Source organism: Lynx canadensis, chromosome D2 (genome assembly GCF_007474595.2).
Source record: "Lynx canadensis isolate LIC74 chromosome D2, mLynCan4.pri.v2, whole genome shotgun sequence".
In the NCBI taxonomy this organism is placed as follows: Eukaryota; Metazoa; Chordata; class Mammalia; order Carnivora; family Felidae; genus Lynx; species Lynx canadensis.
In genome coordinates this window covers 50,482,260-50,496,175 of record NC_044313.2, presented here as the reverse complement: position 1 = coordinate 50,496,175, position 13,916 = coordinate 50,482,260, and the positions used below count along the sequence as shown (strand labels likewise).

The window sequence follows — 13,916 nt, the reverse complement described above, 5'->3', positions numbered from 1 at the left end:
CTTTTTTATGAAATACTAACTTATTGAACATGCAAACACTCACCCTGGGCATTGGTGCAGTGGGCAAAGCAGAGGTACACATGGGATAAAACGCTCATACTGAAGTTTTTCTGTGGCTCCTGAGGGATTCAGCAGTGGGGGTCCCTCGATACGACGGCATCCTCTGTTGTGCCTGCAATGCTTGTTGGATGTATAGGACACTGGAAAAGGGGGCCTCTGGTTCTCCTCTGCCCTTTCCCTTTACACTGGTAGGTATGTCTTTCTCTGTATTTTTTTCCGGGTTAGGTAGAATGTACAAATCTGAAACTTCAGGGAATCTTATTTTCTAAAAAAGCAACAACACTGCGACTGTGCAGTGGAATTCATCAGCTCTCATTACAGGATGCCCTCTTTTCTCCCCAGAAGGGGTGGTCTTCTCAGCACTCCTTTGATAACGATGGTACAGTGTGGTATACTTCTGTCTGAGAAAGGTTGAGGGTTCAAAGAAAATGGACATCACATGTTCAACCTCCTGACTCAAAGGACAGGCAAATGGCCAGAAGACCAAGGATGCTCTCTGATGATAGTCGTGAGGGCTCACAAAATTAGAAGCAGGAGGCCTATAAGTCTGGTTCGGCAGAATGGACAGGCAGGGACCAGTGGCACAAGTAAAACAGGCCTGGTAGAATCCAATGGGGAATAGTGTGGGCTGTAGCTAAGGGGACCATCACTCAGCTCTAACCAATTGCTGCTTTGTGGGCATCTGGGAATCTGCTTTGTGACTCCAATCAAAATTAGCTGGAAACCCATATTTTATGTGTAATCTTGTAATTTTAAAACATTGGCAGCAGATTCCATTTAAACATTAAAAACCTTTTGGAAATGCAGAACCTGTCTGTGGGATGGGTGTTGCCTGCTATGTGCTGTTTTGAGACTTCTGTGATAGACCCATCATTACAAGCCAAATATCATCAGTCCAGGTACTCGTGCCAAAATATTGTGCTGTTTCTCTTTCTTTCTTCTCTTAAAATGAGTGCACTAGGATGGCACACTGGACAGAAAAATAATCAGAGGTTACTTCAGGACTCAATTCAGTGATGGATTTGTCCTTCCATCCAGAACACACAGGAAGCAGTGCCCTTAGGAGGATGCCAGTGGCATCCGAAGGAAGAAGCATCCTCTAACCAGGACTGAAGTGTTTAACCCCGGACTTAGAACCTTGCGGAGTGTGATCTTTTGGACGCAGAATACTCACAGTACAGATGACAGCTTCGCCTGTCTGACTGCTTATTGTATGTCCCTCCCCGGTATCCACTATCTTCCAACCACGATGGCCTTCAACTACTCTCTCAGACAAACCAAACCCAGCTCAGCACCACTGTTCAGCCTTTGCCCTGTTCTTTCTTCTGCCTTGGAAAGCTAGTCGCCCTCACCCCCAGGCGCTTTCTTCTTCTGCTTTTTTGGTGTCAGCTTCCAAGTTTTCTGTTAAGATAGCTTTGCTCTGACCATGGTTGCTAACACAGGTCTCTACACCCATGCAAACTATTTTATGTTCTTCAAATCAGTCTTGCCCATTTCATAGTATTCATTTACTACTACTAGCAGTAACGATAGCTGCTGTCACTTACATAGTTATCCCCCACCAGAATGAAAGTTCTAACAACAGGAGGGCAGGGTCTTCCTCTTTCTTCTTCACTACTGAATCCTCAGCATCAAAATAGTGCCTGGCATTTAGTTAAGTGCCCAGTGAAGGCATCGATTAGCAACAATGAATGCATATAGAGCTTGTCATGTGTAAAGCACGGCACTAGTCACTTTACAATCTTAACTCATTTAATTATCTCAACAATTCTGTGAGGAAGGTACTATTATTTTTTTTTGATATTTATTTATTTTTGACACAGAAAGATAGGGCGTGAGTGGGGGAGGGGTAGAGAGAGAAAGGAAGACACAGAATCCGAAGCAGACTCCAGGCTCTGAGCTGTCAGCACAGAGCCCAACCCAGGCCTCAAACCCACAAACCGTGAGATCATGACCTGAGCTGAAACCGGACACTTAACCAACTGAGCCAAGGTAGTACTGTTATGATCCCAATTTTAAAGATAGGGAAACTGAGGCACAGAGAGGTTAAGGTTACACAGCCAGTACATGGTGGTTCTGGGCTCTGGATCCAAGCAGTCAGACTCTTAGTTCATGACTTATCTTTTCTGTCTAGGGAAGGTCCAGGTAGAACTCACATTGGGGGTGAGGGATGGGAAGAGTATGTAGCTGTGGAAAAGAAGCCTGAATACTAGCGTGCCAGTTTTAGCTCCAAATACAAAGAGGCTTCCTTTCATCTTTCTCGTCTGTGTGTGACCGGCAAGCTGGTACCATTCTGAAAAACACATTTCTTATTTTGCGGTCGTCTTCCTAAAGGCATCCACCCACAAGCGTAATTACTCCCTCTCATCATGTGTTTCTGCTGCTGATTAGCAGGAGGCAGCCGTGAGGCCATGTCTGCAACATCCCTATCTGTTCAGGAATGCCTGCGATGAATCAAAACATCACTCTTTTAACAAATGAAGCAGGAAGCAGCAGGAGTTGACTTATGAAGGACAATATTCAGGGGATGTTTGGACACATGATTAAATGGCAATTTGGGGGCTAGAAAAAGGAGATCATGGACATCTGAGGAGGTGTGTGTGTAAACGTCGGCATGCTGCTTGTAAGCGAGTGCCTGGGATGAAGCTTACCTCTGGCTCCCGCTGCTTGGAGAGGCCTCAGTTTCTCAATTTACATTCCTGCCAACCCTCTCAGTTCCTTCTAGTTACTGCCTTGGTTCTTGACTAATCTGGTTTTTCATACATGAGGTAGAATGCAAAGGAATCACAGGTAACATTTTTGTCAACTGGGTCTGAGCAACCCGACTTAATTCAAGACCTCACTGTGCAACTTGTTCGTCCCAGACAATGAAAACCAGGCCTGGAATAACTGGATACGCATTTGACTAATGATTTGAAAAGTCACTGTCAGTAGATTGGTTAAATATGTCCTGCTTCAGGTTTGTGCACGTTATTGCCCAAAAGATCAGACGCTAGAGCTGAAGTGCCTCTCAGGGTTCTGGGCCCTCAACGGATGAAGCTGGTGATGAGTACAATGACAGTTACTAGATTCTTGATACCCTTTTTTCCCAGGCTGGAATTCAGAAGGAATGCTGCTGGCAGACCGTAGCATCCATACATGCCTTAGCCACTCTCTCCCAGACACTTCAGTTTGCATTTCAAAGGAGATTAGAGATGGCTTTTTAAAAATTTCAAGCCAACCCACTTTGATTTCTCATCTGAGTTTCCAAGAACTGACTCCCTGGTGGTGCTACAGACAGACAGTTGTGCAGCTCAGATCCAGATGTGCCCCCTACCCCCGCCCTGTGGCTACCGTGGGCCCCTTCAGTTGTGTAGGGGTGAAGTTCTTTGTTGCTTAAAATCAACTTTATTGGTTTTACTGGTACGAAGGGCTGGCTTCATGGGTGTGTGGCCTGTGCAGTCACCCAGGGTCCAGGCTCAAGAGAGCCCCTCACTTGGCTTAAAGCTCTGCTGTCACCATTTTGAAATTCTTAATAATGTATGAAAAGGTGGGCTTGCTAATTATAGAGCTGGTCTCGCCTGGACTATTCTGAATGTCTGACAGGTAGACACATAAATAATTTTATAAATTTGGATTTTTATAAATTGTTGATAGAGTATTTTGTAGTTCTAGGAAAAAAAAATCTACTGTAAACAGTTTCATCATCTCTTACTGACAACAATCTTCTGTAATCTCTCTAATTAGGATCAGAAGTCAAGTGAGATTTCTAAAGAGATGAATTACAGAAATCCGGCTGAAACTGAAGACCATACAGACAATTGGGCACTGTATGAGCGCATCCTGTAGCCTCTATCTTCTGGCTTGCTTAAGGTATTTGCCCAAACTGAGCCCAACATCACTAGCAGGTAGAAAGGTTACGCCTGGAACCAGCAGGCAGTCAGAAAGAAATCACAGGTCCTGGGAAACCAAGAGTGCCTTCTCCAGGGACAGTTTTCTCTCCTTCTTGCCTTGGAAAGCTAAGTTATGGCATGATGCCTAGTCAAGCTTAATTCAGATGAATATTGTCTCATAATTATTTTTAAACCCATAATTCTAATTTTTTAAATAAGATGTGCTTGCAGTTGGACCACATTCAGAAATACCGAATAACCTAAATTAGTCTTAAAAAGCTTTATGTTTTTTTCTTTCCTCAAATAGAGGTTCTTCTGGGATCAGCTTTAATGAATAGAGGAGAATAATGCATAATTAGCATATCAGTTGTTTAACACATTCGGGAGAATAGCCTTCTTAAGCACTTTAAGGAATGCATGTGTATAAAAACTCACTGAGCTATGTTTATGGTTTTAATGTGTTCAATAAAACACTTTTTCGTGGATTCCTCAAAGGTCAGTTTTTATCCAGCTTGTGTCTATATTTTCATAAATTGTGAATTTGAGGGCTCCAAAATAAAGAGGCTTTTCTAATAAATAAAGACATTCGGTGGGAACACTTCACAATCCTCAATAATAACCTATTCTAGTGTCTGCTTTTGCCTTTTCTGGTTCAAGATAGCTTCATGAACCGGGCCTACTTTTAACTGTTATTTGTTTTTAGTCTCAAAAGTGAAAAAATAATGCCTTGACTGTTTGGTGCATATCAAGTTAGAAAAGAAACCAATGATGCTTTTGACCTCCTCAGCCAGCCCGTCCTCCTCTCTTTGCCACTGCTTCATTCCTTCCTGGCAGCAGAGAACCGGCTAGGCCTGGCCCTCATGCGAGGTCTCCTCCCAGGACTTGCGTTTCAGTGATGGGCAGGGATGGAAGAGACACCCTTGACACCTTGTTCTCTTCCATCTTCTGCTCATATTCAATCTATCTCCAAGTCCTATCAATTTTCCTGACCAACACTACTCAGATGCACCCACTCCCTCCAGCTCCACCAGCTCTATCCCCGTCCAAGCTTTGATAGCCTCATATGCTCAGACTTCCTGCCGCCATCTTGTTTCCTAAGCCATCCTCCACACACCAGCCAAGACAATCCTCTTAAAACATAAACCTGATCACATGACTTGCCAGCTTAAAACCACCCTTCAATGCCTCATTTACCTTGAGAAAAAAAGCAAAGCCATAAAAATGAGTTTTCTGGTCTTGCAGGTCCAAACTTGCCTCGCCCTCCCCTCTCCCTCTTTCACTGTGGCCCCGCTACACAGGCTTTCTTTGGCCTCCTTAAGATTGTCAGTTTCCCTCACCGCCAGGCCTTTGCATTTGCTTTTCTTCTTCAGGGGATGCTCTTCCCACAAAATCTCCCCTCTTCCTTACCTTCCTCACACTTTCAAGAATCCATAACCAAATATTGTGTTAGTTACACAGCAGTCTGACTAACATCGGTATCCCCTTCTAGACTGCAAGCTTTGCGTGGTCATGCTCTCCCTGGGAGCTCAAGCTCCGGGCTTAGGCTGCTAACGTTGGAGGTCAGAGGTGCTCCAGTCCCATATCCCGCACCCACTCACCGCACTCATGAGCGAGTCCAGGACACTGACTGCAAATGCTGTCCCGCATGCAAATGGCTGCGTGAGGTACAGTTCTGTGTCGGGATCGTCATCATCGTCTTGGTCCAAAAACTGAACATTAGTATCGTTCACTAGAAAAAGTGTAAAATGAGAATTAGCTCCAAGGACCATACACAAACAGTGAAGCCAGAGAAAGAGCAGGCTACTTGTTTAGCAACACTGAAGTCACTGAAAAAGAAAGAAAAGCATGGGAGAAGCTGTAAATGAATCTTGGGGTGGGAGCCAGCAGACTCAATGGACTGCTTCTACGTGACTGTTCAAGCTTCTCAGGCCTGGAGAGCAATGAGTTCAAGCAGCCTTGCTCCCTGGCAGGCTGCCGGAGAACTGCTGGACAGTGCTGGTCAGTCCTTTGGTATAGTTTTAGAATCATGACCGAAGAACACCCTGAAGTGTTTTTCGGTAGCCAAGTCCTTTGAGAGATGAACATATTTCAAGGATGAGTAGCCATGAGTAGCCATGCTGGGATGCTAAGTTTAGCCACAGGAAAAGAAAGCAATTTATTAAGACTGAAGAGCGATAGACTGGGAACACGGCAAAGGCACATAGCAAGGAATTCACCTGCAGGCAGGACCTAGCCCGCCGGGGGTCAGCCTGGGTAGAGCCTGGTGTCCCTAGCCCTGAATCTAGGCACACACTGACAGGCCCTGTCTGACAGACCGGTGACCCCAGGTGGGATGGATTCCTGGCTGTCTCCAGCTGCTTGCTGATACAGACTTGCTGTGCATTCCGAGTTGCATGGGGACGCCCACGTTCTCCCTTTCCCCTTCTAAACAGCTCAATCTTTTATGTGCTTCAGCTAAAGTAGATGCAGCATTTGATGCTGTAGTTCATTTCCATCTGAGGATTCCTCAAGGACTCCTCCGGCAGGCACGCGCAGACTGATTGGCTGTGTCACCGAGATGTCTTTAACTTATTAAAAATTAAATGACAAATTAATTTCCATTCCCATCTTGGCTTCAGAAATTATCAGTTTTGCAGAGCAAGTAATAGGGAAGAAAGTGTGGGGTGGGGGAGGAGATGAGCGCTCATGATTTCTGGAATAATTATGGTGCTTTTAGGAAAAGAATAGATGAGGTTTCCTTTTTTTTATTCCTTTCTAAATGTATCAGTTGCCAATTCTCTTTCCTAGAGTTATTGTTTTAATTTTTTTTTTCCTGAAAGTTACTTTTTGGGTAACTTTTTTTAACTTTTGTTTGTTTATTGTATGAGGCAGAATAAATGATAATAGGCTAAGAGGCTAGGCATGGAATTATTTTTAAGTGACACCATCTTGTTTCCCTACAGAAAAATTTTAATGGGGGAACATTTTTGCTCAGCAACACTTGAATTACAGGCTAGTGGGTTAAGGTGCAAAATGCAAGATCTGACAAGTCAGCTTTGAATCTGGGCTCTGTATAAACCCTGTACAAGCAAGGCACTTCATCATTCCACGGCGTAGTTTGTCTGTCTGTAAAATGGGAGAAATAATAGCAGCTCTCATGAGGTTGGCAGGAGGCTCCTATAAGATTGTGTTTGGTGAGCCTGGCCCAGGACCTTGATAGACATCAGCTGCTCTCAGGATTGCCTTTCTGAGTCAATGTTCTGTCCACCTCACTACATTATGAAAATTCCCAGCTTCCCTCTGCCTCTCTCGGAAGCAAGTAAGACCTTGCTGAGAGACCCTACTGGGGCCATATGGTAGCTTTTCCTCTCTTCCCTCCATTTACCCAAAAGTATCTTAGAGGCTACAGTATAGACTTCTTGCTTTGTGGATCAGAAATATGAACTCTGGACAATACTCAGAGGAGTGTGGTTTCAATTACTTAGAATAGCCAAGGACAGCATGTGCACTGACACTCCAAAAGCTATAGCATCTGTTACCTCTTTTCAAGACCACAGGGAACGGGAGGTACTAGACTTGGAGGGGATGTGGCCACAAGTAGGGAGACACGAGTAGATTGTCAGCGAGCCAGGCATTTCAGTCATTGGGAAAGAGCTCCAGGGCAGGAACCAGGGTTCCCTGAAAATCCTGTGTTTTGTTCTGGGATAGTCTCAGAGGGAGAGCAGACAGTGTTATCCAAAGCCCATTTCACAGAACAGTCATTATGTGGATGCTAAGAGGGATTTTTTTTTTAAATCCCTCCCCAAATGTTGTACAGTTTCCTAGAACTGGAAAGCAGGTGAAATAGCTTTAAACAAATTTCCTTCTTGCGGAACTTCTGGGAGCCTTCAATCCACTAACATCAACTGAAACTCTCCAAGTGGGTGAAGACTGGAATATACTACACAGTTTTAAAAACGTGTTTGGTGCTAGCATCCCCTGTGCTTTTTAGAAGGCATTCTACTGGTTGGCATAATGTGGAACGTGACTCAGAACATGAAGGTAAATAGTAGATATGTGTGGGGATGCAGGGAGGCCAAGTGATTGGTGGATGATGGTGTACTTGCAAACGTGCTATGAGCACTAGGAAAACAAGGCTTAAGGCAGAAGGTAAGGATGATGTGAACACATGGAAGGTTCTCTGAGCTCCCAGAAGAGATCTGGTGAGGAACAAAGGCTCAGGAGATTCCATTATGCTAAGTGAATGCCTGCATTGTTGCCTCCGATTTGGGCCACCCAGCCTTTTCTTTTCTCTCCTACTAATCACAAATAAAGATATCCTAGTTAGCTGGCGGCACATGAATTCCAAACAGAAAAAGAAATTCCTGGCAGTGATGATTTTGAAGTGCCACTAAAGGTTTCTGAGATGGAGATATCTGGATGAATTTTCCAACCTGCCATCCCGGCTGCACACACTCTCTGGGTCTCTTACAACCCTATGGTTCTGAGAAGAGCAATCCCGAAACCCAGGCTTTTAGCCAACTTCTCTAAACATGAAAAAGACACCTCTCCTACTGTTGGAAACAGAAAATAGTGCAATCCTCCTTGACCTGAGTGAATTTGTCCTGATAAATAGCTACGTCTCCAATAATGCAGTGCTGAATGGTGGACAATTTATTCCTTAGTTTCCAGACACCTCACAAGCAAGATTACTGTGTTAAAAGCCTGCTCTCTTATTTTGAAATATATTTGGGGGCCACGAGAATGGCATGTTCGTTTCATTCGTGAGTCATTCGAAGGCAGGTGCTCCCCACCTCTCTATCCACCCCACTGCAGAGCGGCACTTTTGCTGTCTCTATTTAGAAGATCAATCCCCAGTTCTGAGACCTGCTGCTGATGGGTGCCTTTTACAGAGTTATTAACCAAGTCATGGGGAAGTGTGAAGGGCCTGACAAATGTAGTCACGACCAGAACCCTTCATCTTCCCGGTGAGTCCACTCTGAATCTCCCTGAGGCTCTGGGCCGGGCCGGATGGGGGTCAGAGAGCAGGACTGTGCCTCAGTGGTGGCTCACCTCAGCCTTGGCACCCTTCTTGAAATCTTGCCTTTTGTAAGAAAAGGTCCCCTGGGAGCTGGCTGCTTTTTATGGTTTCAGAACCAGAGGTTCTGAGAAAAGGCCTTGTGGGGGCGGGGGGGAGAGGGGGGAAGGCAAATAAAGTCAGAATAAAGGAAAATAAACAGCTGGAGGGAAGGCTCCGTCTTAGGTTTCTTATCTTAAAATTTTTATATTTCTCCTTTGGCTTCCTCTGAGAGCTGTGAAGACATGTCAGTCAAACTGACAGTATGTTGGAAGAGGAATATGAGGGAGAAGGCGGGGAAGCAGGGGGACACATGGAAAAGAAAAAAAGAAAAAAAAAAAGGCCCAGGCCAAAGAAAATGAATTAGAGCAAAGATGCTTTGGAAACAACTGCCAGGTCAGATGGGTGTGATCAAAGGTTTACTGATGCTGTGTGGGGAAAAAAATCATTAAGAAAGGCCAGAACAAGACAGTCGATTCCAACCAGAGCCACAAATAAAACACATTCAAAGCAGTGCCATGGGGTAGTCTTTCTGTTACAGCCGGTGAAATAAAAAAACAAGCCGATGATAGTTGGAAACACCAACCACGGAACAAAAGGAGATACTGATGTGAAGGAAAACAGTGCTTCTTACCCAGTTCAGTTATCATTAGAATGTGCGTCCCACTGTTTTTTTCCTGATTGACTGATACCAAAGGCAACTTGCCAGGTTTAGCTAATTGGATACAGCATTTAAGGGTTGGGGAAAGGGAGTGGAGGAAAGTACAGAAAAAGAAGAGAGTGAGGGAATAACACAGGAAACATTGTAACGTAAAGAGACCCAGCACCTTAGGTGGTTAGTATTGTCTTGGGGGGAAGACACCACTCAGCAGTTTTGTAAATTCACAAATGGTAGGAAAAACTGTCACAGCCAGGTTAAAAGTTGGGTTCCACTGGCCAATAATCATGGCCCTCCAAACCCCATCCTACTTTAGGCCAGAGTGACATTCACTGAAAATGACCTTTAGCTGAGAAGTTCAACCAGGATAGATTAAATGGAGGGTTATTACACATTAGCCCAACGCCTCCACCCAGTTCTCAAAATGGGTTTGGCTTAGTCCTGAGGCTTTGTACCTCACTGGGAGGGCTCTGATTGTGGGAGCTGTCTTGAGGTGCTTCCAGTGAAAATCACCAGGCAGAGTCCATGGATTATGCCTTTCCTCCTTTCCTCCTCCTTCCCTAATTTATGCCCCAATCTCAAATCCGTCATCTCAAGCTGCTTTGAGAATAGTGACCAGCACGAAGGAAACTGTCTATTCTTCTCAGAGGAAAGATAGATCAGTTTTCCTTTTGGTAATCTGTCACATTGCTACTCATACCTTTCTCCACCTCCCCCCAAACAAGCCCTACTAGAGCCCACTATGCTGAAGGAGCTAAGAAACAGGACAACTTCCTCATATCCTACATGGTTGGAAAAGAGGACAAAAAAATCTACCCAAAGCTGACTTTCACCCCTACCTAGTTCAGTGATGATAGGGATGTTGACCCCAGTCGTGATGGATGGTTGGCGTAACATCCCGTGCACTGGGCTGTTATCTGGAGAGGATCTGTCCATTCCTGGAGGTGTGAACCCTAGTGAAAAAGAAAGAGAAGGAAGAAAAGTCAGAGACATGGAAAGCTTGGGAATAATATGAATATTATGTATATACATAATAAAAAAAGTAGCTTATGTTTTATTTACAGGTCAACAATTAGCACTCCCAGGATAAGCTCTGATGTGTTGCTTTCATGAAGCACAAAGTAGGAGGCCATTATAAATAATTCTAACCTGCCTTATAGTTCCCGAAAAATGAGTCTCTACACCAATTACTGATCTTGCTCATAGATTTTTGTTCCCCTCTCCCTCTAGGCAGACACGAAGACTGTACTCTGTGCTTCTGTGTGACACAGGAGATGCTTTGGCCCATGAAAAGTGAACAGAACAATGTACACCATCACTTCTGTTACAAATATTTGACTTGACTTTCTGCCTCTTTTTCCAGACTGTGGCAACCATGGGAATACGGGTTACTATGGAGATGAAGGCTGGGCAGCAGCCCTGGACAGTAACCTAGACCCAAAAGCATTTGGAGTGAGTGAAAAGGTGATCTGTGTTGCTCTAAGACACCAGGGTTTGTGTGGTTGTTGTTACCACAGCATAACCTAACCTATCCTGACTATTATCTTAAACCAACTGATTACTTATTCTCTTGCCAGTGAGTGACTCAAGCCAGGGTTTTTGATAGGTTCTGGCGAAAGGGAAATGGGAGGAAATTTGTCGGGGACTTTTAGGAAGTGTTTCTTTGCTATTAAAAAGAGTCACATACAAAGAGATTCTCTTTTAATTCACTAGACATTGCTCTGGTACCTGTAGTGCCTAGAATTATGGTGGCCATCTTGCAACAAGGATGGGCACCGGCTGAGGACCAACTAAATGACATTGGCTGAACTGAATGATGGACAGCCTTAATGATAGAAAGAAATATCCTTGAGTTCCCAAATTAACCAGCCCTAGAGCCAAAACCAATTGACCTCAGGATTCTTACTATGTGAGACTTTATACACATTATATACAAATGAGATTTTAATATACAATATGATAATGAGATTATGTATATATTTTATATATAATAATTATATATAATATTTATGTGTATATATATGCATATATATACATATATATATATATATATATATAATTTCTTATGGTAAAATATCCTGAGGTAGGGTAGATTGGTTTTGTACATACACTCACACACACACACACACACACACACACACAATTTAAGATCCTGACTTTCTTATAACATTTTCTTTTCTTTAGTTTACTTCATTGTAAGAATATAGTACATAAGACATATAACATACCAAATGTAGGTTAATCGATTATTTATGCTATCAGTAAGGCTTTCAGTCAACAATAGGCTATTAGTAGTTAAGTTTTTGGGGACTCATAAGTTACACAGGATTTTCAACTGTGCAGGAGGGCTGGCACCCCTAAACTTCCTTCATTGTTCAAAGGTCAATTGTACATATTTTTTCCTTTTTTGTTTAAGCCAAAAATGAGGGATTTGGTTTTGTTTTGTTTTTACTTGCAGCTGAAATCATCCTGACTGCTGCATATGCCACGAGCTTATAGTGGACCCTTGAACCTCCCAGCGTGCCTAACACAGACTTCATAAGGTAAACATGGGCACAGTAAATTGGAAAGTAGCTTACTTGGTTTCTGATTTTTGCAGTTTGAGCTTCTCAGACCCAAATCCCAAGTACATACAAGAATGAGCCTGGCCTAACCATAAGTTCAAATTTAGTGAGGGTGAGAAATCATCCCAGCTAGGCTTAATGGCTGCCTCTTTAAGGATGTGCATAGAGACCTATAAACCTGAGACATTTATTTACCTCAATATATTCATTTGGTGAAAATTAATTTTATCAAGTAAAACACCTGGTAAGCGGTACCAAGAGCTCCATGCTGGTTGTTGAGACCCAATCTCCTCCCCAACCTTATAGGACAGGCAGATAGACGTTCACATTTTCTTTGGTTTCTCCTTTGCCCTTGGTGGATTGGCTATACAGACTTATCAATGAATTAGGGGCTTACAGATACAGAGTCACTTGCTAAGTTCCCAAGGACAAAATTCCAAAAAGATTGTGTGGCAAGATGCCCAACTTAGTCCCCAGGAACGTAGCAAGGTTGGATTCACTCTGGTTTATGGTATGTGTGAAGCTCTATCTATCAGGAATGAAATGACAGGTGCTCAATAATTGCCTGTTGTTTTGGAGGTGCATAATGCATGAAATGCCAGAAAAATATGAAAGGGTTTTTTCCTATTTTCTGCTCGCTCGTGTATAAATTTTACACTATGGAATGCCATACTTTCAGAAGGGAAAAAAAAGTTTTATTTACTCTTCATTCTCTGATTGCACTTAATTTTATTCTCTGTGTTGATAGACTGTGCACAGGGGAAGTAATTTCAAGTGACAATGCAGTGTCCATCTTTCTAAACTTTGGAATGCGTGTTTTTCAGCCAACCACATCACCGAGAACATGCATTTTAAAGGCTAGCTGTTTTCTTCCCCAGAATAGCGACGGGGAAAACTAAACTGTTTTCATCAGAAGTTTCATTCAAAAGCATGAAAAACTGCAAGTGGCAGCTGTGCGGATTCAGTGGATGTGACGTTTTTGAATTTCTTCAACTTGACAAGTAAACACTTTAAATCGGTAATGCTATATGCATAATACATGGCCTGTATTTTGACATCCATCATCAAATGCTGACTTGAGAAAATACGGGTTTGTACGTCAAGGAATAGCACCCATAAAACAGGGAGAAATGCAGGTCACACGGTATTAGGAAAACTGTATTTCATTACAGAACCCGCAACAAGCCAAAGCATCCTTTTATTCTATCTTATTTAAAGATTCCATTTTCAGCTGTGAAAAGACTCAACTCCTTTGCATGAAACCTTCATTTAGAAATGACATGCTTGCCTCATAGGCCTATTCCATTTTGCTTTCATATTCCATTTTCCCCTTCAGTCGCCAAGCCTGGTTCCATTAGCATCTGCAACTGACAAACTATGGTGGGTGTCCAAAGACATCTCTCCATTAAAAGTCCTTCTCTCTCCTATGCATAACCCCAAGAACAGGGTGCTTTTGTTGGCAAGAAAACTTCAGCAACGATAACGTCTCTTTTTCTTTTGCTAGTTTTCTAGCCACACATTTTTGAAAGCAAAAAGCAAAGACAAAAGAAACAGATTTCATCTTTTTCCTGTTCCTTTCCTGTAGAGTTGTGTTGAAGATAAACAGAATTCATTAACATTGTTCTCTCAGAGGTCCTAATATGGGAAAATTGTGGTTTGAAATGGCAGGACTGACCCAGATTCCCTAAATGACCTTGGAGAAAAGAGTAATTCAGGCACCTTCCTTC

At 43.2% G+C, this 13,916-nt stretch overlaps 1 protein-coding gene across 5 annotated transcripts in view; it reads right to left on the bottom strand.

Annotated features, from left to right (window-relative positions):
• KCNMA1 (potassium calcium-activated channel subfamily M alpha 1) overlaps positions 1 to 13,916 on the bottom strand; it is a 734,126-nt gene that overhangs the window by 29,666 nt on the left and 690,544 nt on the right. For 4 of the 5 annotated variants that reach the window (XM_030334401.1, XM_030334398.1, XM_030334399.1 and 1 more), the window contains exons 23-24: positions 10,465 to 10,578; positions 5,531 to 5,661 (exon numbers count right to left, since the gene is read on the bottom strand). In XM_030334401.1, the coding sequence (XP_030190261.1) occupies positions 5,531 to 5,661; positions 10,465 to 10,578 (245 nt within the window). Of the gene's footprint in view, positions 1 to 5,530; positions 5,662 to 9,601; positions 9,683 to 10,464; positions 10,579 to 13,916 lie in introns of all 5 variants that reach the window. The other variant, XM_030334400.1, reaches the window with a different exon arrangement.